The 21,754-nt window shown below is 51.4% G+C and overlaps 1 protein-coding gene across 3 annotated transcripts in view; it reads left to right on the forward strand.

The window, feature by feature from the left end:
* The first annotated feature begins 1,416 nt into the window (after positions 1-1,416).
* IVD (isovaleryl-CoA dehydrogenase) overlaps positions 1,417-21,754 on the forward strand; it is a 30,974-nt gene continuing 10,636 nt past the window's right edge. The window contains exons 1-12 of one of the 3 annotated variants that reach the window (XM_050799526.1): positions 1,417-1,670; positions 3,289-3,378; positions 3,584-3,635; positions 6,278-6,447; positions 6,909-7,002; positions 7,204-7,340; positions 8,630-8,726; positions 10,461-10,569; positions 10,982-11,063; positions 11,660-11,764; positions 11,870-11,942; positions 14,622-17,044. In XM_050799526.1, coding sequence (XP_050655483.1) covers positions 1,527-1,670; positions 3,289-3,378; positions 3,584-3,635; positions 6,278-6,447; positions 6,909-7,002; positions 7,204-7,340; positions 8,630-8,726; positions 10,461-10,569; positions 10,982-11,063; positions 11,660-11,764; positions 11,870-11,942; positions 14,622-14,755 — 1,287 coding nt within the window. In that variant the 5' untranslated portion in view covers positions 1,417-1,526 and the 3' untranslated portion in view covers positions 14,756-17,044. Of the gene's footprint in view, positions 1,671-3,288; positions 3,379-3,583; positions 3,636-6,277; positions 6,448-6,908; positions 7,003-7,203; positions 7,341-8,629; positions 8,727-10,460; positions 10,570-10,981; positions 11,064-11,659; positions 11,765-11,869; positions 11,943-14,621; positions 17,045-21,754 lie in introns of those variants that run through there. The other 2 variants (XM_050799527.1, XM_050799528.1) reach the window with 2 other exon arrangements.

Below are 21,754 nucleotides of genomic sequence, written 5' to 3' on the forward strand. Positions count from 1 at the left end.
GCTCCGCCTCCCGGGTTCACGCCGTTCTCCTGCTTCAGCCTCCTGACTAGCTGGGACCACAGGCGCCCACTACCACACCCAGCTAATTTTCTGTATTTTTAATAGAGACGGGGTGTCACCTTGTTAGCCAGGATGGTCTTGATCTCCTGACCTCGTGATCCGCCCACCTCTGCCTCCCAAAGTGCTGGGATTACAGGCGTGAGCCACCGCGCCCGGCCCTACTTAAGATTTTTCAACTTTATGATGGTGTGAAAGTGATAGACATTCAATAGATATTGTACAATATTCAATAAATTATATCTAACACTGTCTTATAAAATATGCTTTGTGTTACATGATTGTGCTCAGTGATAAGCTATTGTAAGTGTTCTGAGTCTGTTTAAGGTCCACTAGTCTAAGCTATGATGTTTGGTAGGTTAGTGTTTTTTTGTTTTTTCTTTTGAGAAGGAAATTCGCTCTTGTTGCCCAGGCTGGAGTGCAATGGCGCGATCTCAGCTCACTGCAACCTACATCTCCTGGGTTCAAGTGATTCTCCTGCCTCAACCTCCTGAATAGCTGGGATTACAGGCATGCGCCACCACGCCTAGCTAATTTTTGTATTTGTAGTAGAGACAGGGTTTCTCCATGTTGGTCAGACTGGTCTTGAACTCTTGGCCTCAGGTGACTCACCTGCCTCGGCCTCCCAAAGTGCTGGGATTACAGGCGTAAACCATCACGCCCGACCTAGGTGTATTTTTAAAGTGCATTTTTGACTTAAAATATTTTCCATTTATGATGGGTTTATCGAGAAGTAACCCCACTGTAAATCGAGGCAAGTCTCCAATCTAGAAGGCAGCTACTCCTTAATAGCCCCTTTCCCATAAAACATAAATCAAGGCCGGGCGCAGTGGTTCACTGCAGTAAGCCGAGATCACTCCACTGCACTCCAGCCTGGGTGACAGAGCGAGACTCTGTCTCAAAACAAACAAACAAAAAACCGTGAATCAAAATCAACAAACCTTGTCATATAATAAAGCAAATAAAGCAAGGTGTACTAAGTTATAATCAGTGTGCACATTAAAGCAAGCACTACTTTTCCGATCTTAATTATTCCAGAGATGCTTGACCAGTTTACTGGGCACGTGGGCAGTTTTCTGATTGCTGTTTCCACACTTTGCTTTCCCACAGAGAGATTTCCGCAGTTAGAGGCTGCTTTTTCAACGCAGGGAGATAAAAAGAAAAAAAAAAAAAAAAAAACTTCCTCTTCTACCCCGCTAAAAACACCCATCCTAGGGAGCACGCCAGCATTTCCAGCGCTCAGGGCAGGGCCACCCGGCCTGCGGCCGTTGCATTGGCTGGAAGCTGGCGGGCGATCACGGTTGATCGGCTCGGGTGCGGTCCAAGGGCAGCACTGCCTTCGGCGGGCCGCCTAGGGTGATTGGCTGCTGCAGACCCACCCCCTCGTCGGTTTGCGGGTCGGCGAAGCCTGGATTGGTGGAGCTAAGAGCTGGCTCAGCAGCAGCTCACGCTCTTGGTTCAGGGTAGAGATGGCGACTGCGACTCGGCTGCTGAGGTGGCGTGTGGCGAGCTGGAGGCTGCGGCCGCCGCTTGCCGGCTTCGTTTCCCAGCGGGCCCACTCGCTTTTACCGGTGGACGATGCAATCAACGGGCTAAGCGAGGAGCAGAGGCAGGTGAGGAGACTGACCCCCTTCCTAGCCCGAAGGTCTCGTTCCTGCCTGGTCCCCATCGGCCCAGCGCCCCCCCAGCCTTAGCTTTTGCCCGTGGGCCGTTGGGAGCGCCAGCGCCCGGGCGGGATGCGGGCCTCCGGCCTGGGGCCGGTCCCCTGACCTCAGCCTGACGTCTGTGGGGTGAAGATTTGAGACCGCAGGGCAGTACTGCTGGAAGTAGAGAGGAGTCGAGGCTGGGAGAGCTCCTGGGAGACCGATGGTGTTTTGGTGGAGGATTGGCCAGGCTACTGCTTGTGGCACAAGGGCCCTCAATCTGTATGTAGTTCACTTAACCTGAACAGTCTGAGGTATGCTTCTGACACCTGGGTGATCATCGTAATCACCAGGGAGTCTTTTTTGTATAAACAGTTTGAGGGTTTTAAAAAGCTACAGTGAGCTCTCCTGTCGCTCCTCAGCCCATTGGGTCAAAACACAAAGTTGAACAAGTACTCGAAAGAAGCAGTTAGAGGCCAGGCACCGTGGCTCACACCTGTAATCCTATCACTTTGGGAGGCCCAGGTGGGAGGATTGTTTGAGCTCAGGGGTTTGAGATCAGCCTGAGCAACATAGCCAGACCCCCATCTCATAAAAAATAGAAAAGAAGACGATGAAGAAGTATTTACAAATGGAGCAGAACCAGAGTCCTTCCTGAGGCTTCATCTGGAGGCTGGATGGAGCTGGCAGAGGTGTGAGCCTCCCAGCAACTCCATAGTTTGTTTATAGCCAGCGAACGCTCAGAGCTTCCGTGAACCACCTCAGGCAGAAAGGGTTCAACCCCTGTTCTCAAGCTTTCCTGGCAAGAGGAGTTTCTTTCTTTTTCTTTTTTTTTTTTTTGAGATGGAGTTTCGCTCTTGTTGCCCAGGCTGGAGTGTAATGGCACCATCTCTGCTCACCGCAACCTCCGCCTCCCAGGTTCAAGTGATTCTCCTGCCTCAGCCTCCCAAGTAGCTGGGATTACAGGCATGCGCCACCACGCCCAGCTAATTTGGTATCTTTAGTAGAGATGGAGTTTCTCCATGTTGGTCAGGCTGGTCTCAAACTCCCAACCTCAGGTGATCCTCCTGCCTCGGCCTCCCAAAGTGCTGGGATTCCAGGCGGGAACCACCATGCCCAGCCACCAAGAGGAGTTTCTAATCTCTCTGAGTAATTGGTCCCTTTTAGTCAAAGGTTCAGGGGCTTGAAAGAGGCTGACAACTGTTGAGATCTGGAGGCTGCCTGGAATGCAGCTGGAGCACAGAGGGTGGGAGGTGGGAAGGTGCTGGGGAAGCTGGGAGAGTCAGCTGGGGTCAGCTCCTGCAGGGCCTAGCAGGCCTGGGTGAGAAGTTTGTGTTTCATTCTAAGTATAGTGGAAACCAATGGAATGATTTTTACGTAGGGTGTGACGTTTTAAAAATTACCATCAAGCTATCTAGGCTGAAGACCTTAAGAAAGAAGATCATCTCTGAGGAGGCATAAACTGCTGAGGCCTCTCACTTTCAGTCCGATGCTGTTTGGTGAAGTTACTTGTGACCTTTTCTCTTGAATGTGCCTTGGTAGTGGAGATGCTTTCCGCAGTGGCATCTGTTTACTTCTCTCCTATTAGCTTCGTCAGACCATGGCTAAGTTCCTTCAGGAGCACCTGGCCCCCAAGGCCCAGGAGATTGATTGCAGCAATGAGTTCAAGAACCTGCGAGTGAGTTGGGAGGCCTGGGCATTGGGGGGCAGTCTGGGAGTGGGGCTGAGCTTCACTGCTGCCTGGAAGAGCTCACGCAGTTTTCTGGTAAATGAAGCCTCCCTAAATGCAGCCCCTCTCTCTGAAGTGTTTGGGTCTCATTGTTCCAGCCACATGTGACTGGCTGCCTTCCGCTCAACACTCATTCCACTTATTCTGTTGGCAGGAGTTTTGGAAGCAGCTGGGGAACCTGGGCGTATTGGGCATCACAGCCCCTGGTGAGTATAGTGTATTTCCCTAAAGAGAACTTTTCTTGTGTGCCCTTTAAGACAGTTCCCAAAAGAAGCAGGAAGGGAAGGGAAAGACTGTGTTTAAAGAAACCCAGAACTGCATCTTTTGGACCTGTGAAAGCACCCATTGTCAGCCCAGAGAACAGAACACTCTTCTATTTTATTAGACAGTGATGTGGAGAAGGCAGAGGGATTAACTTGGTCATTGTGGCTCACTTGGATCAGGATCAGTCCAACTCTTGAACTCTGCTTACTTAACAGGCTCACCCAGGTGATTTGGGAAGTTTAGAAAACTCTGGATCAAGTGGTTGTCTTCATGGTACCTCAGTCCTACTGCCTCCCCTAATCCCTATAAGCTTTGTCCTACCAGTGGCCTCTCGGCAGGAACACTCCGGGCAGGGTGTCCCTGCAGGGACTGCCTGTGTCCTCTTCTGCCCACACCTTGGTGCTCATTTGGGAGCAGATGGCAGGGGGAGTAGGGTGGGGGGTGGGCAGGGGAGAGAGGTGTCTATCTGGGCTTCCAGGTGAGGTGGCCAGATGATGTGTTTACTAGGCTCTCCGGAGGGAGAAGGCAGGGATCTGGCAGGCTCTGGTTTGGATATTCTTTTTTTTTTTTTTTTTTTTTTTTTTTTTTTTTGAGATGGAGTCTCACTCTGTCACCCAGGCTGGAGTGAAGTGGCATGATCTTGGCTCACTGCAAGCTCCGCCTCCCAGGTTCACGCCATTCTCCTGCCTCAGCCTCCCGAGTAGCTGGGACTACAGGCACCCGCCACCACGCCCGGCTAATTTTATGTATTTTTAGTAGAGACGGGATTTCACCGTGTTAGCCAGGATGGTCTCAATCTCCTGACCTCATGGTCTACCCACCTTGGCCTCCCAAAGTGCTGGGATTACAGGCATGAGCCACCGCGTCTGGCCTGGTTTGGATATTCTTAACCTCTGAAGGAGGCCCAGCCTGGCTTGCAGTGTCCAGTAAAGAGATGAGCCTAGGCCAGGCACAGTGGCTCATGCCTGTAATCCCAGCACTTTTAGAGGCCGAAGCAGGTGGATCACCTGAGGTTGTGAGTTTGAGACCAGCCTGACCAACATGGAGAAACCCTTTCTACACTGAAAATACAAAATTAGCCAGGCGTGGTGGTATATACCTGTAATCCCAGCTACTCGAGAGGCTGAAGCAGGAGAATTGCTTGAACCTGGGAGGTGGAGGTTGCAGTGAGCTGAGATGGCGCCACTGCACTCCAGCCCAGGCAACAGAGCAAGACTCCATTTCCAAAAAAAAAAAAAAAAAGCCCAACCTGCTTTGGCCTGTATTCACTCTGGGCATGAGAGTATGAGTGAAACCCAATACTTCTCCTTACATCCTAGAAAGTTACATCACCTTTCATAAAATGAAACCACTTAAAGATTAATTGCAACCATCTTAATGTAAAAGCATTGGGGGAAAGGTTGCTGGTCATTCCTAAGGAAGACTCTCCTATTGTGTTTTGGTGGTTTATGTACCCCACTCCCTGCAGATAATATGCTTCTGAATCAGATTGTATTTTATGGAAGAAAGAGGCAGTTAGAAATCAGATGAAAATGGCCAGGTGTGGTAGTGGGCTTCTGTAATCCCAGCAACTGGGGAGGCCAAGGCAGGAGGATCGCTTGAGCCCAGGAGTTCAAGGCTGCAGTGAGCCAAGATTACACCATTGCACCCCAGCCTGGGCAAAAGAATGAGAGCCCGCCTCCTGAAAAAAAAAGAAAAAATTCGATGACAACTCTTTCAAGGGAACCTGAAAAAGAAAGCCGGATATAAGTTCCGGTTTCTGCACGATGTCATGGTGGCTGTTTCTAATGTCACCTGCCTTCATACTTTCCTTCCTGCAGTTGTAGGGGCAGGTCAAGCTTTCCTTAGAGCCGAGGACAAGCCTGACTTGTTGGTCAGAGTGAACATGTGTATAGGACCTTGTTAGGCTTGACCCAATCAGCAGGGCTGGGGGTGGTATCAGGTGACCTAGCCACTTTGAGTTTGGATCTGCTGCCAAGGAAAAACCATGTATTTTATGAGGAATTCTGAAATTCTCTGCCAGCATCTCATCTTCCCTCTGCTGCACAGCCCACCTGAAGATTGTCCCTGAGGCTGTGGCTCTCCTGTCCTGTTATCAGTCCTGCTTCTTTGGGTTCAGCCCTATGCTATAAAATCTCACCTTCCTTAGGCCTTTTGCAGACACATCACATCCTCTGGCTTTGTATCTGTTCTTGGTGCTTTGGATACCACCTCCATCCCAATGTCTTTGTTTTTCTCTGTTAAACTCCAGGCCCTCTTTCTTCATTTATTCATCTGCCTCTGCATTTCTGTAACTTTCTGAGTAGTGGGTGCTCAGGTTGTTCACGTATCTTCATCAAGAGGTCTGTCTGGGATAAAGCAGGAGTTGCAATGATTGCCTTCTGAATCACCCCTCAGCTGACAAGCAGCAGCAGGCAAAACCAGTCCAGTGAGCTTATAAGCAGGTCTGTGGCATCAGCTTATTCTTGTTGCTAGAGGGAATCTGGAATAGGTGCTGCAAGGTGTTTCCCTTCTGCCAACAAATGGAATCTCCCAATTTAATCTGGGCTGCCTTTTCCATTCCCTTGTACCACACCACTCCCAGTTCAGTATGGCGGCTCTGGCCTGGGCTACCTGGAGCATGTGCTGGTGATGGAGGAGATATCCCGAGCTTCTGGAGCAGTGGGGCTCAGTTACGGTGCCCACTCCAACCTTTGCGTCAACCAGCTTGTGCGCAATGGGAATGAGGCCCAGAAAGAGAAGTATCTCCCAAAGGTAAGGAAATGGAAATGTAATACTTGCTAATCTCACAGTGCAACAACCAGCTATAAGGCACCCTCTCCCCTTGGTGAGGGCCAGTGAGACCTGCTTTCTGTAGCATGCTGCCATGAACCCAGTGTGGTTAGGAAGGGACCATGGATTGCTTTAAAATATTTGAGCCAAAAACAAAAATAGGCCCAGACCTCTTGCATTGAACAACAGACAGACAACATGTGAAGAGAATGCTAAGAAATGGAAGAGTAGGACTAGCTTTCTTTGCAAAGGGAATGGAAAAACGAGAGGCATTTTCAGCCTTGTAGCCATTGGGCTTCTTAGAAGAGACTTCTAGGACTTTACTGATACCCTGGTGTGAGAAGTTTGAAGGGGTGTAATGTGGACAGGAAGAAGCAGTATCAGTGAGCTGCTCTAGAGTACTCCAAGGTTGTAACAAGGCCTGTTGGGGGTTTTCCTTGCAGCTGACCAGTGGTGAGTACATCGGAGCCCTGGCTATGAGTGAGCCCAATTCAGGCTCTGACGTTGTCTCTATGAAGCTCAAAGCAGAAAAGAAAGGTGAGGCCGCTCTCGACTTGGGAGCCAAAATGGGCAGAAGTTCAGATATTATCAGGGTGAGGGAGGAACAATTGGGGGTGGCCCCTGTTGGGTTTCCAGAACTTTCTCAGAGCTGGACAGCTACTTGCTCAGCAGAAGGTCTATGGCCTGGCTGAGACAGGCCGAGATGGCTTGAGCAAATAGCCAACATCCTGCCCTTAGGAGATCACTACGTCCTGAATGGCAACAAGTCCTGGATCACTAATGGCCCTGATGCTGACGTCCTGATTGTCTATGCCAAGACAGATCTGGCTGCTACGCCGGCTTCTCGGGGCATCACGGCCTTCATTGTAGAGAAGGTGAGTATAGATGGGTGTAGGGCCGGGGAGGCTTCTGCCTCCTGACAGTGGAACCAGAGATAGCCCCTTCACTGATCTCAAATGCAAGCAGTGTTGTGTGCTCTGCAAGGCCCCAGAGGTGGGGATGAGGCAGAGAGCAGACTGCAAGGAGGGTAACCAGGAAGTCCAGGGCAGATGGGTCACTTCTGAAGACAGTGGAGCCGTCCTCAGTGCCAGGCCACACAAAGAGGTCTAGAAAGGGAAGGACTGAAAGGAGGTCAGGACGTGACAGTCAGGGTACATTGGTGGACCTGATGAGTGTGGCCGTGGGAGACTGAGGTGTGGGTGGGATATAAGTGGAGACTGCCCCTGCAACAGCCTTGACAACAAAAGCAAGAAGGAAGCAGAGCAGGAGTTCAAACAAAAAGTTAGGAGTTTGGGTGTGTTTTTAGGAATGAGAGAACTGAGCAAAGTTTTTGGTCAGAAGGGAAAAAAAAAGGGAAGAAAAAGGAAAATAGAGGGAGCAATTGAGGCGTCTGGGAATGAGTGGGCAGAACACAATGGTGAGCGGGGACAGGAGAGAGAAGGATGGGTTACAGGTGATGGTGCAGGAACCACCTGCCTGGCGATCATGAGGAGGAAGCCAGGGGCCCTGTGAGGGCTGGGGCCACGGGGGGGAGTTGGCAGAGAGTTTCACGAGCGAGTATTGTAAAGGTTTGCGGTACCCTCCATAGAGGGGGGGGAAGTAGCTGTCTAGAGTTGGAGCAGTAGGGACCTGGCTGAGATTGGAAATCTCAAGGTTATGTGATGCCCTGCTCATTACAGGTCGAACGGCAGCATGTTCAGCACTCTGCTGGGCACTTGCCAAAACATGCTGCAATCCAGTAGTCCAGGTCAAAGCACAGAGGGCTCAGTTCAGCCCTAGTGATATCCTTTTGGGTACAGACAGGAGAAAACAGAGGATAAGGGAATTGACTGGGCAGATGACAGTGTCTTGGAAGTAATGTCCCCTGGGGGAAGGAAATAAGGCCGGGGGGTCAGGAGGGCTCAGAGAACTGAGCATATCATTGAGAAAGAACTGTCCCCTTGAGAACTGGGGAGAACACAAGCTAGTGGCAGAGGAGGCTGGGATCAATCTGGGGCGTTAGCACTTGAAGGACCTGGGGGGAGCATGGGACTAGGATGCTGCCATGCTGTGCAGGTACAGGGACTCAGTAGGAAGGTGGGTGCCTTCTTCCCAGGGGCCTTTCCTTTACCAGGCCCCCTTGGGGCTAATCTGTAACCAGGACTGCCTTTTGATTCCTATAAAGGGTATACCTGGCTTTAGCACCTCTAAGAAGCTGGACAAGCTGGGGATGAGGGGCTCTGACACCTGTGAGCTAATCTTTGAAGACTGTAAGGTTCCTGGTAAGTAGCACCGAGAATCGGGGAGCCCCTCTCCTGACCCCCTTCCAGGCTGATCTGGCTGTTCTCAAGATGAGAAAGCCTCTGGGTTAGACAGGCTTGGCATTGTTAGCTCTTCAGTGACATGTGGCTAGGCTGTGAGCTGGGGCTGCGGGACAGCGCTCCTTCCTGTCCAGGGCCCTGCAGCGGCATGCCTAACTGGCATCACACGCTCCACATAGAGTCTGTACTCAGTAGCCAGAGAAGGGTCAGACCTACCCTTTCCCACTGATGTCCTTCAGTCTTCCTGTACTTTCGCCCGTCCACCGCATGTAAGTAACTCATTAACTCACATTTTTGTAAAAAAAATTTAAACATGAGTTATTCATTTTTAGCATTAATGATGCTAAGAAAAAAAAAACACCTGAATCCACTGATGGAAACCAGACTCAGTGAAGAGAAGGCAGTTCTGTTTGAGTATGAGTATTTTCTCCCCCGAGGTGTAACTGAAATATGACATGGTGGAGCACTGTGGGAGAGCCAGCGCAGCCATCATGTACTAACCAGACCAGGGGCGTGGATTTGTTGTTTGGGTATTTTTTTTTTTTTTTTTTCGAGAAGGAGTCTTGGCTCTGTCACCCAGGCTAGAGTGTAGTGGCGTGATCTCGGCTCACTGCAGCCTCCACCTTCCAGGTTCCAATGATTCTCATGCCTCAGCCTCCCGAATAGCTGGGATTATGGGCACACGCCACCCTGCCCAGCTAATTTTTTTTTGTTTTTTTGAGATGGAGTGTCACTCTTGTTGCCCAGGCTGGAGTGCAATGGTGCGATCTCAGCTCACTGCAACCTCTGTCCCCTGGGTTCAGCCTTCTGAGTAGCTGGGATGACAGGCACACACCACCACGCCCCGCTAATTTTGTAATTTTAGTAGACAGATGGGGTTTCACCATGTTGGCCAGGCTGCTCTTGAACTCCTGGCCTCAGGTGATCCACCCGTCTCAGCCTCCCAAAGTGCCAGGATTATAGGCCTGAGCCACCGCGCCTGGCCAGGGGCGTGGATTTGATCACCAGTTAGGTTTGCTGTCTGCCTCAGCCATGTACCATGCCTATCACTGACAGCCCAAAAAAGTGTGCTTTAATTACAGGGAGCATCCAGGGAGGGGAACCTGTGCAGCTCCTTCTTTGTTGACAGGAAAAAATTCAGCTAGCATTAAAGGCAGGTCAGTGGTGTCAACTCATTTTCCTGCCCACACCTCCCAAGGCCATCCAGTCTGGCTTACTGGGTGGAGAGGTGCTCAGCAGCTTCTGTTACTATCTCTGAATGGCCTGTCTCCTGGACAAAGAAGCTTTCGTGGACTACCCTGCAGGGAGGTGACACTGGACCAGAGCTGACTCCACCTGGGGAAAGAGTAACTCTCTGGTTTCTTTATAGGTGCCTGTGTAGAAAGAGTCAGGGAGGGATTGGGTGACTTCTAGACCAATTAACTTTTCTTCTTTCCCATCCAAGGGAGTCCAGAGAGGGAAGGGAAAGATCTAACAACCCTGGGCTTTGTGGTTGGCCTTGTGGATGGGGTGGGGGTCCTGGCAGCTCCACTTCTGACTGGAAGGGGTTCACTTGATCGTTTTCTTTTACCTGGAACCTTAGTTGAATAAAGGTCAAGTGACATATTTTAGTGCCTTACTTGAGAGCCATGTTTCCACATCTAGTACCTTTGATAAAAGTGAGGAGGCTGTGGACAGCTCTCTCCCTCTGACCAGCACTTACCCTGGCAGCTGCCAACATCCTGGGCCATGAGAATAAGGGTGTCTACGTGCTGATGAGTGGGCTGGACCTGGAGCGGCTGGTGCTGGCCGGGGGGCCTCTCGGGTAAGTGTGAGGCTTGGGGGAAGCTGGGCTCTGTCGGCCTCCTTGGCCAGTGGCCCACCATGAGCAGCAGCATCCTTCCCCTTGGGGGCCAAAGGGAGCTGCCTCCTGGCCCCGCACTCTCCTGGGAGACAAAAAGAACCACCTCCTCCCATGTTGAATTTCTTCCCACAGCAGGGAAATACCATTAAGTGACAGACCAAAGGCCTGAGGAGCAGGGTGGCTCACTCGGCTGTGGAACGACACCTGGGCTGTCACACCCCTGCACCTCTGGTCAGTCAATGCCATAACTGCGGCTAGACTTTCTGAGGCTGCTTTTCTCCTCCCTGGGACTCCGGCCTTCCCACGCTAGCATTTTGCCACCACGCCCAGTGGGATGAGGAGGTGCCCATAGGACCTTTCTCCTTTCTGACAGGCTCATGCAAGCGGTCCTGGACCACACCATTCCCTACCTGCACGTGAGGGAAGCCTTTGGCCAGAAGATCGGCCACTTCCAGGTGAGCCGCGTGCTTTTGCTGACATGTACGCTTCGACTGGGCTGAAGTTTTCTTTGAAAAGAGAGGAAGTGAGGTGGGCACCGTGGATGTTCACTGTCTCCTCTAGCAAATTGAGCTTGACTGCTTGGAATGCAGTCTTCCTCAGCATGCAGCCCGGCTCTGGAAGTCATCAGGAAGTTCATCACATTGCCACCTCGATGCCTGTGTGAGGTGGATGAACTAGACGTTGTAAGGTTGGAGAGCAAAGTGTGCAGGTTGTGGGGGCAGAAGGGAAAGAGGTTGCTATTTGTAGTTAGACCACCTGGTCCGAAGAAGCTGCTGGAAGGTAATAAGCGTTGGAGTAAATGGTGCCTTGGGAGCCATGCCTTTCGGAGGCAGTGATGGCCACTTGAGGGTGTCATGCGGGCCGTGGAATGGCCACTCTCTGGCCCTAACTCCCACACCTGCCTCCATCTCCGTCATCCTGGGTAAATCCCATCTCCTCTCCATGCCCCTGCTTCCTCATCCTTGGCTGTCTTGTTGCCGTTGCTGACCTGGCTTTTGGTAACTGGGAGAGTGTTCCAGCATGTTGACCTGTGACATCCCTTTGTGCTCAGTTGATGCAGGGGAAGATGGCTGACATGTACACCCGCCTCATGGCATGTCGGCAGTACGTCTACAATGTTGCCAAGGCCTGCGATGAGGGCCACTGCACTGCCAAGGTGAGAACCGCCTCAGTCCAGGAGAGGGGGGGCAGTGGGCCGGCGGCTGGGACTTGCTGTCTGCGTGCCTCGCAGGGCCCTGCTGACCTGAGCTTCCTCCCGTAGGACTGTGCAGGTGTGATTCTTTACTCAGCTGAGTGCGCCACACAGGTAGCCCTGGATGGCATTCAGTGTTTTGGTGAGTGATCCCCACTCCCCACTCCCAGGGCTCCCTCACTCTTGGGGCCTGTGGCTGCTTCAGAAAGCGTTTCAGGGCGGGCGTGGTGGCTCACACCCATAATCTCAGCACTTTGGGAGGCCGAGGCGGGTGGATCACCTGAGGCCAGGAATTCGAGACTAGCCTGGCCTACATAGTGAAACCCCATGCCGGGCGTGATGGTGCATGCCTGTAATCCCAGCTACTTGGGAGGCTGAGGCAAGAGAATCGCTTGAACCCGGGAGGTGGAGGTTGCAGTGAGCCAAGATTGCACCATTGCACTCCAGCCTGGGTGACAGACTGAGATTCTGTCTCAAAAAAAAAAAAGCAGTCTCCTCTCCACTCCTCACTATGTGCTTATGCTAGGCCCAGATGAGCTGGGACCTTTGGGCTCTTTCTGTCCCAGTTACAAGGTGGAAATGGAAAGCAAATGAGAAAACTGCTAGATGCCAGGAGTTGCTGCTGCCTTCAGCAACACCCCCCTCTCATCCTCCCTGCCTCATAGACGCTAGGAAATGGGGAAAGGGAGATGTCTCAGAGGTAGACCAGCCTTGTTTCCATGCTGTGTGGTGGTTAAGAGCATAGACTCGAGCCGAGCAGCTGAGGTTTGAATCCTTGAGCTGCTATGCTGGCGTCCTCTCATCCCCATTTGCCATGCCTGTCAGTGGCACCCCTCTTTCTTTGTCTGGTATCCTTAGCACTCTGAGTGGCCTTTCAGCTGCAACCTCTTGCCCACCCTACCCAACAAGGTACAGTAGTCCCTTCTTCTCCTCAGCTTTGCTTTTCACAGCTTCATTTACTGTGGTCAACCAAGGTCCAAATACACTAAATGGTGCTGGGCTCACACCAATAATCCCAGCACTTTGGGAGGCCAAGGTGGGCGGGTCACCCGAGGTCAGAAGTTTGAGACCATCCTGGCCAACATGGAGAAACCCCATCTCTCCTAAAAATACAAAAATTAACTGGGCGTGGTGGTGCATGCCTGTAATCCCAGCTACTTGGGAGGCTGAGGCAGGAGAATCGCTGGAACCCGTGAGGCAGAGGTTGCAGTGAGCCGAGATCGTGCCACTGCACTCCAGCCTGGGTGACAGCAAGACTCCATCTCAAAAAAAAAAAGTGCAGCTGGGCACAGTGGCTCATACCTGTAACTCCAGCACTTTAGGAGGCTGAGGCGGGTGAATCACCTGAGGTCAGGAGTTCGAGACCAGCCTGGCCAACATGGTGAAACCCCATCTCTACTAAAAATACAAAAAAAAAAAAAAATTAGCCAAGTGTGATGGCGGGAGCCTGTAATCCCAGCTATTTGGAAGGCTGAGGCTGAAGAATCGCTTGAACCCAGGAGGCGGAAGTTGCAGTAACCGGAGATTACGCCATTGCACTCCAGCCTGGGTGACAAGAGTGAAACTCCATCTCAAAAAAAAAAAAAAAAAAAGGCCAGGCGCAGTGGCTTACACCTGTAATCCCAGCACTTTGGGAGGCCGAGGCAGGCAGATCACCTGAGGTCAGGAGTTTGAGACCAGCCTGACCAACATGGTGAAACCCTATCTCTACTAAAAATACAAAAATTAGCCGGGGCCGGGCGCGGTGGCTCAAGCCTGTAATCCCAGCACTTTGGGAGGCCGAGGCGGGTGGATCACGAGGTCAGGAGATCGAGACTATCCTGGCTAACATGGTGAAACCCCGTCTCTACTAAAAATACAAAAAACTAGCAGGGCGTGGTGGCGGGCGCCTGTAGTCCCAGCTACTTGGGAGGCTGAGGCGGGAGAATGGCGTGAACCCGGGAGGCGGAGCTTGCAGTGAGCCGAGATCACGCCACTGCACTCCAGCCTGGGAGACACAGCGAGACTCCGTCTCAAAAAAAAAAAAAAAAAAAAATTAGCCGGGTGTGGTGGTGCGTGCCTATAATCCCGGCTACTCAGGAGGCTGAGGCAGGAGAATTGCTTGAACTTTGGAGGCAGAGGCTGCAGTGAGCCAAGATCATGCCACTGCCCGCCAACCTGGGTGACAGAGCACAACTCCTTCTCAAAAAAAAAAAAGCTAAATGGAAATTTCTAGAAATAAGCAGTTCATAAGTTTAAAATCCACACTATTCTGAATACCATGATGAAGCATTGTGCCATGCTGCTGTGTCATGTTTGGCACGTGAAACGTCCCTTTGTGCAGCCTATCCATGCTATGTGGGCTACCTGCCCGTTAGTAGTCACCTAGAGTATCCATCAGCTGTCTTGGTATCACAGTGCCTGTGTTCAAGTAACTCTTATTATTTTACTCAGTGGCCCCAAAGTGCAAGAATAGTGATGCTGGCATGTCATAATAGTTCTGTTTTAGTATTAGTTATTATTGTTGATCTCTTATTGTGCCTAACTCATAAATTAAACTTGCTCATAAATATGTATGTATAGGGGAAAAAACAACATATATATGGGGTTTGGTACTATCCACGGTTTCAGGCATCCACTGGGGTCTTGGAATGTATCCCCCAAGGATAAGAAGGGACTAGTGCATTCCCCACACCCCTCCATCTTGCTACCTTTTGCTGCTTTTCTTTAATCAGTCTCTCCTCCTATGACCTGTTTCTATATACTCGGCCTTCTCTTTGCTTTCTTTGTTTTGCCCACTGTCAATCACTTCCTTTCTTCTCTGCCCAAACCCTTGTTGCAGGTGGCAATGGCTACATCAATGACTTTCCCATGGGCCGCTTTCTTCGAGATGCCAAGCTGTATGAGATAGGGGCTGGGACCAGCGAGGTGAGGCGGCTGGTCATCGGCAGAGCCTTCAACGCAGACTTTCACTAGTCCTGAGACCCTTCGCCCCCTTTTCCTGTACCTAGTAGCCTTTCTTGGCAAGTAGAGATGTGGCGGCTCTCCCACCCTGCCTGCAGCAGGCCCTCCTGCCCAGCTGGTCTTGTTAGCCCTCTGGCCTCTGGATGAGGTTGAGTTCTCCACAACAGCTCCCAAGCATCATGGCCCTCACAGCCGGGCCAGTGCCAGGACTAGTGTTCTGTGACTTAAAATGGACTCAGCAGGAAGCATATTGTCTGGGGATTGTTGGGACAGGTTTTGGTGACTCTGTGTCCTTGCGCTCTAACTTCTGAGCCCACTTCCCAGAGTAGGCATCTGGGGGCATGCAGATACCCGCCTCTTTCTCTTGGGTGAGCCTCTGGCAGGACGATCTCTCTGCTCAAGCACAGCAGAATCATGGCCCCTCCGTGAATTGGAACTTGGTGCAGGTTAAGTATCCCTAATCCTAAAATCTGAAACACTTCTGGTTCCAAGCATTTTGGATAAGGCGTATTCAACTTGCAGTCTCTTTTCTGGGGGAAAAAAATAATTAAAAACCTAGCCTAGCCAGGCGTGGTGGCTCACGCCTGTAATCCCAGCACTTCAGGATGCCAAGGTGGGTGGATCACCTGAGGTCAGGAGTTCAAACCCAGCCTGGCCAACATGTGGAAACCCCATCTCAACTAAAAATAGAAAAAAATTAGTTGGGCATGGTGGCGGGCACCTGTAACCCCAGCTACTTCAGGAGGCTGAGGCAGGAGAAACACTTGAACCCGGGAGGCGGAGGTTGCAGTGAGCCAAGATTGCGCCATTGCACTCCAGCCTGGGTGACAAGAGCAAAACTCTGTCTCAAAAAAACAAAACAAAAACCTGGCCCTTGTTTCTTCCAGTTTCTAGAGGTATCATCTCCTAGCAGCTTATGAACACATATGCTTGGCCAGGCAGGGTGGTGTGTGCCTGTAATCCCAGCACTTTGGGAGGCCCAGGCGGGAAGATCACTTGAGCCTAGGAGTTCAAGGCTGTAGTGAGCTATGATGAGACCACTGTACTCCAGCCTGGGCAACAAAGTGAGACCCTGTCTCTAAAAATAAAAATAAATGATGGCTGGGTGCCGTGGCACACGTCTGTAATCCCAGCACTTTGGGAGGCCAAGACGGGTGGATCACTTGAGCTCAGGAGTTCGAGACCAGCCTTGCCAACATGGTGAAACCCCATCTCTACTAAAAATACAAAAATTATCCAGGGGCGGTGGTGCACACCTGTAATCCCAGCTACTCAGGAGGCTGAGGCCGGAGAATCACTTGAACCTGGGAGGCGGAGGTTGCAATGTGCCAAGATGACACCGCTGCACTCCAGCCTAGGCCATAGAGCGAGACTCTGTCTCAAAAAAGAAAAGAAAAATAGGCCGGGCGCAGTGGTTCACACCTGTAATGCCAACACTTTTGGGAGGCCAAGGCAGGTGGACCATGAGGTCAAGAGTTCAAGACCAGCCTGGCCAAGATGGTAAAACCTCATCTCTACTAAAAATACAAAAATTAGCCAGGCATGGTGGCAGGCGCCTGTAATCCCAGCTAATCCCAGTCTCAGGAGGCTGAGTCAGAGAATTGCTTGAACCCGGGAGGCTGAAGTTGCAGTGAGCCAAGATCACACCACTGCACTCCAGCTTGGGTGACAGAGTGAGACTCTGTCTCAAAAAATAATAGGCTGGGTGCAATGGCTCACACCTGTAATCCCAGCACTTTGGGAGGCCGAGGCGGGCAGATCACAAGGTCAGGAGTTTGAGAACAGCCTGACGACCAACATGGTGAAAACCCGTCTCTACTAAAAATATAAAAATTAGCCGGGCCTGGTGGCACACGCCTGTAATCCCAGTTACTCGGGAGGCTGAGGTTGCAGGAGCCGTGATCGTGCCATTGCACTCCAGCCTGGGCGACAACAGAGTGAAACTGTCTCAAAAAATAATAACAAAGTAAATGAACACATGTGCTGCTAAGAGTCTGCTGTGTGGCAGAGCAGAGGACAGCGTGCTTTTGTGTGCTGTTGGAAGACTAGCTCCTCCTGTACAGCACCTCTGAGCCCTTGTGCACTGCCCCACCCTGCCACAGGCACCATCCAGTCCTGGCCATGTGACCACCCACAGCTGACTGGGCAGCAGGCACAGGCCCTACCCGAGCAGACCGGAGTTGGCTAGCCTGACTCCAGCTGAGGCTGCCTGTGTACATTTCTCCAGATACCCTTTGGCTAATTTTGTTATTACTGCACAGTGGCTGCTGCCATTTTGTATTAAATATATTGTGAAACAAACCCATCTGCTTCTAAAGCAGTGATTTTGGGGAGAAGCAATCTACTTGCTGCTGCTTCCTTTCTGGATCCAGCTTGTGTCCTTGGAGAGTGGCTGGTCCAGGTCCTATTCCTGCCCTCCAGCCTGTTCTTTCATGAGGGACAGGAAGATAAAATCAGCCCTTAGGATAGAGGTCTCAGCCTCCCTTTCCCAGATCTCCCAGTGAGTTTTAAAAGAAACAGGGAGCAGGCTGGGCGCGGTGGCTCACGCCTGTAATCCCAGCACTTTGGGAGGCCGAGGCGGGCGGATCACAAGGTCAGGAGATCGAGACCACGGTGAAACCCCGTCTCTACTAAAAAAATACAAAAAATTAGCCGGGCGCGGTTGTGGGCGCCTGTAGTCCCAGCTACTCGGGAGGCTGAGGCAGGAGAATGGCGTGAACCCGGGAGGCGGAGCTTGCAGTGAGCCGAGATCGCGCCACTGCACTCCAGCCTGGACTGGGCGACAGAGCGAGACTCCGTCTCAAAAAAAAAAAAAAAAAGAAAAAGAAAAAGAAACAGGGAGCCCAGAGTGCTAAGTTCTTAGAGCCAGAAGGAAGCTTATAGATTTCTGAAAACTACGCCTATGTTTTTAAAAAGATCAACACAATTTGACTTTGTCAAGGTCAAAATGAACTAGAATCCAGATCTGCTAGTGGCAAAAATGGGGATGTTCTGAGAATTCCAGCCTTGGGCCCCACTGTACAGCCTGGATAGAGTGTGGTCTGAGAAGGGAATGGGTCTAGGTTGTTCCACCCCTTCCGAGTCCCCTAAAGAGGTAACTGGTTTTCTTGGCTCTCAGCCCAGCAGCGCCTATCCTGGCTTTTGGTCCTGGCCTGCAGCCAAGTTGCTGTTCCTAGCCTGAGGCTTGAGACAGGTGGGGTTAGCTCCTCACCAACCCCAGTTCAGTCCCATCCTGAGGGCAAGATCCTGGCCTCATAGGCAGTCCCTTTCACTTCCCTGCCATGCTCCCTGCTGTGCTGGAGATGAATGGGACTGAAAGGGCCATCTTGCTGGCTTAATGTGTGGCTGGAACGACCAGCCTGGAGACACAATGTGGCAAAATGGGGCGCTTCATCCAGTCTGTCTAAACCCTGTCGACTTGGGGAGGTGATTTCTTTCCTGATTCTGTATGTGAAGCAAAAGAAATGTTTTAAAATTAAAAGGAAAAAAAACAAAATGAACCATGTAGCCTGAGTGGTAAATGGAAGAACAAGGGGCACGTCTACTTTGGTTCTGGTGGGCGTGTTTGGTTGCCTACATGCATTGGGCAAATCTGCAGCACCAGCTGCCAGCACTGCTCCTTCCTGCGGCTGGCTTATTCCACTCCAATTTTAGGCAGGTCACACTATCAGAGCAGCTCACTGCTGTTGATGCTGCCTGCTCTGTGGGAGGGCAACAGAACCTTGGGATGTTTTTTAAGCGTGGTCTGAGCACACCCCTTATCAGAATTTGGCAACCTAAAAGAAATGCAGGTTCCTGGATCCTGCCCCAGACCTAATCACATCCCCAAGGGTGATTCTAGACACGGCAATCTTTTACAACTACCATCTGGGTCCTAGAGCAGGCTTCCCCGGGAGCCTGAGTCCTAATTCTAAATCCATATAATCCAGTGATAACAATCCCTTGCCCATGTAACTCTCTCAAGTCTGAGCTCCTTGATCTTTGCACAACCGAGTGCAGGAGGCAAGGTTTCGCGCAGGACACGCTTTCAGAAGACCGGTAAGGTGAGTTGCCCTCGGTGGGATGGGACCAGACCTGGTGTAAATGCAGCGCGCTGACTGGAGAGAGGTGCCCAGTCCACTGCCTGCTGGACGGGAACTGGGACCTAAGACCCGGGTGGTCATCTGTCTCGACCCCCAGCCTAGGGCAGGTCCAGAGTCCTTCCTCTGACCCTCTCCCTCCAGGCAGCGCGCTTCTTGGAGCGCAGCACTGGCTCGCCAGACGCAGCTCAGAAGTCGCATGGAGCTCGCCTGACCCCTGCCGGCTGCCGCGTGGTTGCAGACGCGCGGAGCCAGTCTATCCGGCCTTTGCCTGGGGTTCTGGTCCCAAGGCCCCCAGTCTGGGATTTCAGGACTCAACGACGTTTTGTTTTAGCCAATAAGGACATTAAAGGGAAGGGGGGTTGGGGGAATGCCATCCTCTATTACCATCATTTCATACAAGGCCTTTTTTTTTTTTTAAGACGGAGTCTCGCTCTGTCACCCAGGCTGGAGTGCAGTGGTGCCATCTCGTCTCACTGCCAGCTCCACTTCCCGGGTTCACGCCATTCTCCTGCCTCAGCCTCCCGAGTAGCTGGGACTGCAGGCACCCACCACCGCGCCAGGCTAATGTTTTGTATTTTTAGTAGAGACAGGGTTTCGCCCTGTTAGCCAGGATGGTCTCGATCACCCGACCTTGTGATCCGCCCGCTTCAGCCTCCCAAAGTGCTGGGATTACAGGCGTGAGCCATCGCGCCCGACCGGCTTTTTTTTTTTTAAAGACGTAGTCTCGCTTTGTCGCCCAGGCTGGAGTGCAGTGGCCCGATCCCGGCTCACTGCAACCTCTGCATCTTGGGTTCAAGCGATTCTGGTGCCTTAGCCTCCCAAAGAGCTGGGATTACAGGCATGTGCCACCACGGCCGGATAATTTATGTATTTTTAGTAGAGATGGGGTTTCACCATGTTGGCCAGGCTGGTCTCAAACTCCTGGCCTCAAGTGATCCACCAGCCTCAGCCTCCCAAAGTGCTGCGATTACAGGCATGAGCTACCGGGCCCAGCTAGGCCAGGAATTTTTTTTTTTTTTTTGAGACAGGATCTCACTCTGTCGCCCAGTGCAGTGGCGTGATCTCAGCTTACTGCATCCTCGACCTCCCTGGCTCAAGAGATCCTCCGGCCTCAGCCCTCCCCTGGCCACCCCCTTAACCCCTCAGTAGCTGGGACTAGAGGTGTGCACCACCATGCCAGACTAATTTTTGTGTTTTTTGTAGAGCTAGGCTTTCACCATGTTGTCCAGGCTGGGCTCAACTCCTGGGCTTAAGCGATCCTCCCGCCTCCACTTCCCAAAACGTTGGGATTATAGGTGTTGAGCCAGTGTGCCCAGCCCTCAAATTTTTGTATATGCTTTATGTTCATGGTTTTAAAAAATACTACTATTTTTAAAAACTTATTTTAAAAAATAAAAGTCCCCTGTCCCTCCTATCCCCATTCCCACTCCCAGGACAAAACCACTTTTGAATCTTTAAGGGGCTTATTTTGATAATTCACTTCATACCTCTAAGTGACATGCTTACTTATTGATTTAATTGTAAGCACTTTTAAGGATAGTTTTTGTTTTTGTTTTTAAGATGGAATCTTGCACTCTGTCACCCATGCTGGAGTGCAGTGGCACAATCTCAGCTGACTGCAACCTCTGCCTCCCAGGTTCTAGTGATTCTTCTGCCTCAGCCTCCCGAGTAGCTGGGACTACAGGTGCACACCACCATTCCCAGCTAATTTTTGTATTTTTAGTAGAGACAGGGTTTCACCATATTGGCCAGGCTGGTCTCAAACTCTTGACCTCATGATCCGTCTGCCTCAGCCTCCCAAAGTGCTGGGATTCCAGGCATGAGCCACCATGCCCAGCCCAAGGATAGTTCTTTAAAGTGCATACATTTGATCTATGAGAAGTTATGCCCATACTTTTTTCACTTCCTCGGGCCAGCCCTGTCCACAGGCCAGTGTTTGGAAGCCCTGAAATCAGGTGGTACAGAGCCCCATGCACATTCCTGGCTGTCCCCAACCCTTGCCACATTTGGTACACAGAGCCTACAGCCACGCTAGTGCCGAGTGGGGGCTCTCTTCTCTCTATGTGCACCACTTGGTTACTCTTGCAGGGGGGCCATTCCAGAATTCGGCCTCTCTCCCTCACCCACCACCCACCCACTCTCAGAGGCTAGCCTGATATCTCTTAAATATTTCTTGGACTTTCAACATCCTGCCAATTTGCCTCCCTTCTTCCAGGCCATGCCCCTCAACCCTTCCTCTACACTGAACCAGTGAACTGTCAAGCTCCCTGCAAATTCTTCAGTGGCTCCCAGCACCTATAAGATCTAAGGCTTGGCAAGGCAAATATGACTCTAATCCCCCTGGGCCTTCCCCTTCTGCTGCTTCCCTCCTTCCCTGCTCAATGTTCATGTTCTTGTTGCAAGGAGTCCTCACTGCTGTGTTTCTCACCCCTGTGCCTTTTGTCTGGGGCAGCTCTGGAAGTCCTTCAACCTTTCTCTTGCTCCCTCATCTCTGAAGCCTCAGGCCAGGGCCTGCCTCCTTCAGGAAGACCTCTCTTCTCCAACCTTTCCTCACTCCTCCGTCTCCATCTCATCCATTCTAGACGGGTCCCCTTCCTCCTTCTCCCTGGGCATATCTGCACTAATGGGCTTGCCACAAAGTTGTGTTTACTCCAGTCTCCCCAGCATTAGGCAGGCTATGAATCTGAGGGCTAGGACTGTGATTTAACTGTCTTTACATGATCACCAGCCAGCACAGTTCCCGGCATGTAATAGGTGCACAACAAATGTTTAATGAAAGAGTAAATGAGCAGTCACGTGACACTTAGCTCACACTTTGCTGGTATACAGTTATTTGTGTATATGGTGCTTTCTGAGTATATTGTAAGATCTTTTAGGTCAAAGAGCATCTCTCACTTATCTGAACTCTCCCAATAACACCCGGGGCTCA

Source organism: Macaca thibetana, chromosome 7 (assembly GCF_024542745.1).
Source record: "Macaca thibetana thibetana isolate TM-01 chromosome 7, ASM2454274v1, whole genome shotgun sequence".
Classification (NCBI taxonomy): Eukaryota; Metazoa; Chordata; class Mammalia; order Primates; family Cercopithecidae; genus Macaca; species Macaca thibetana.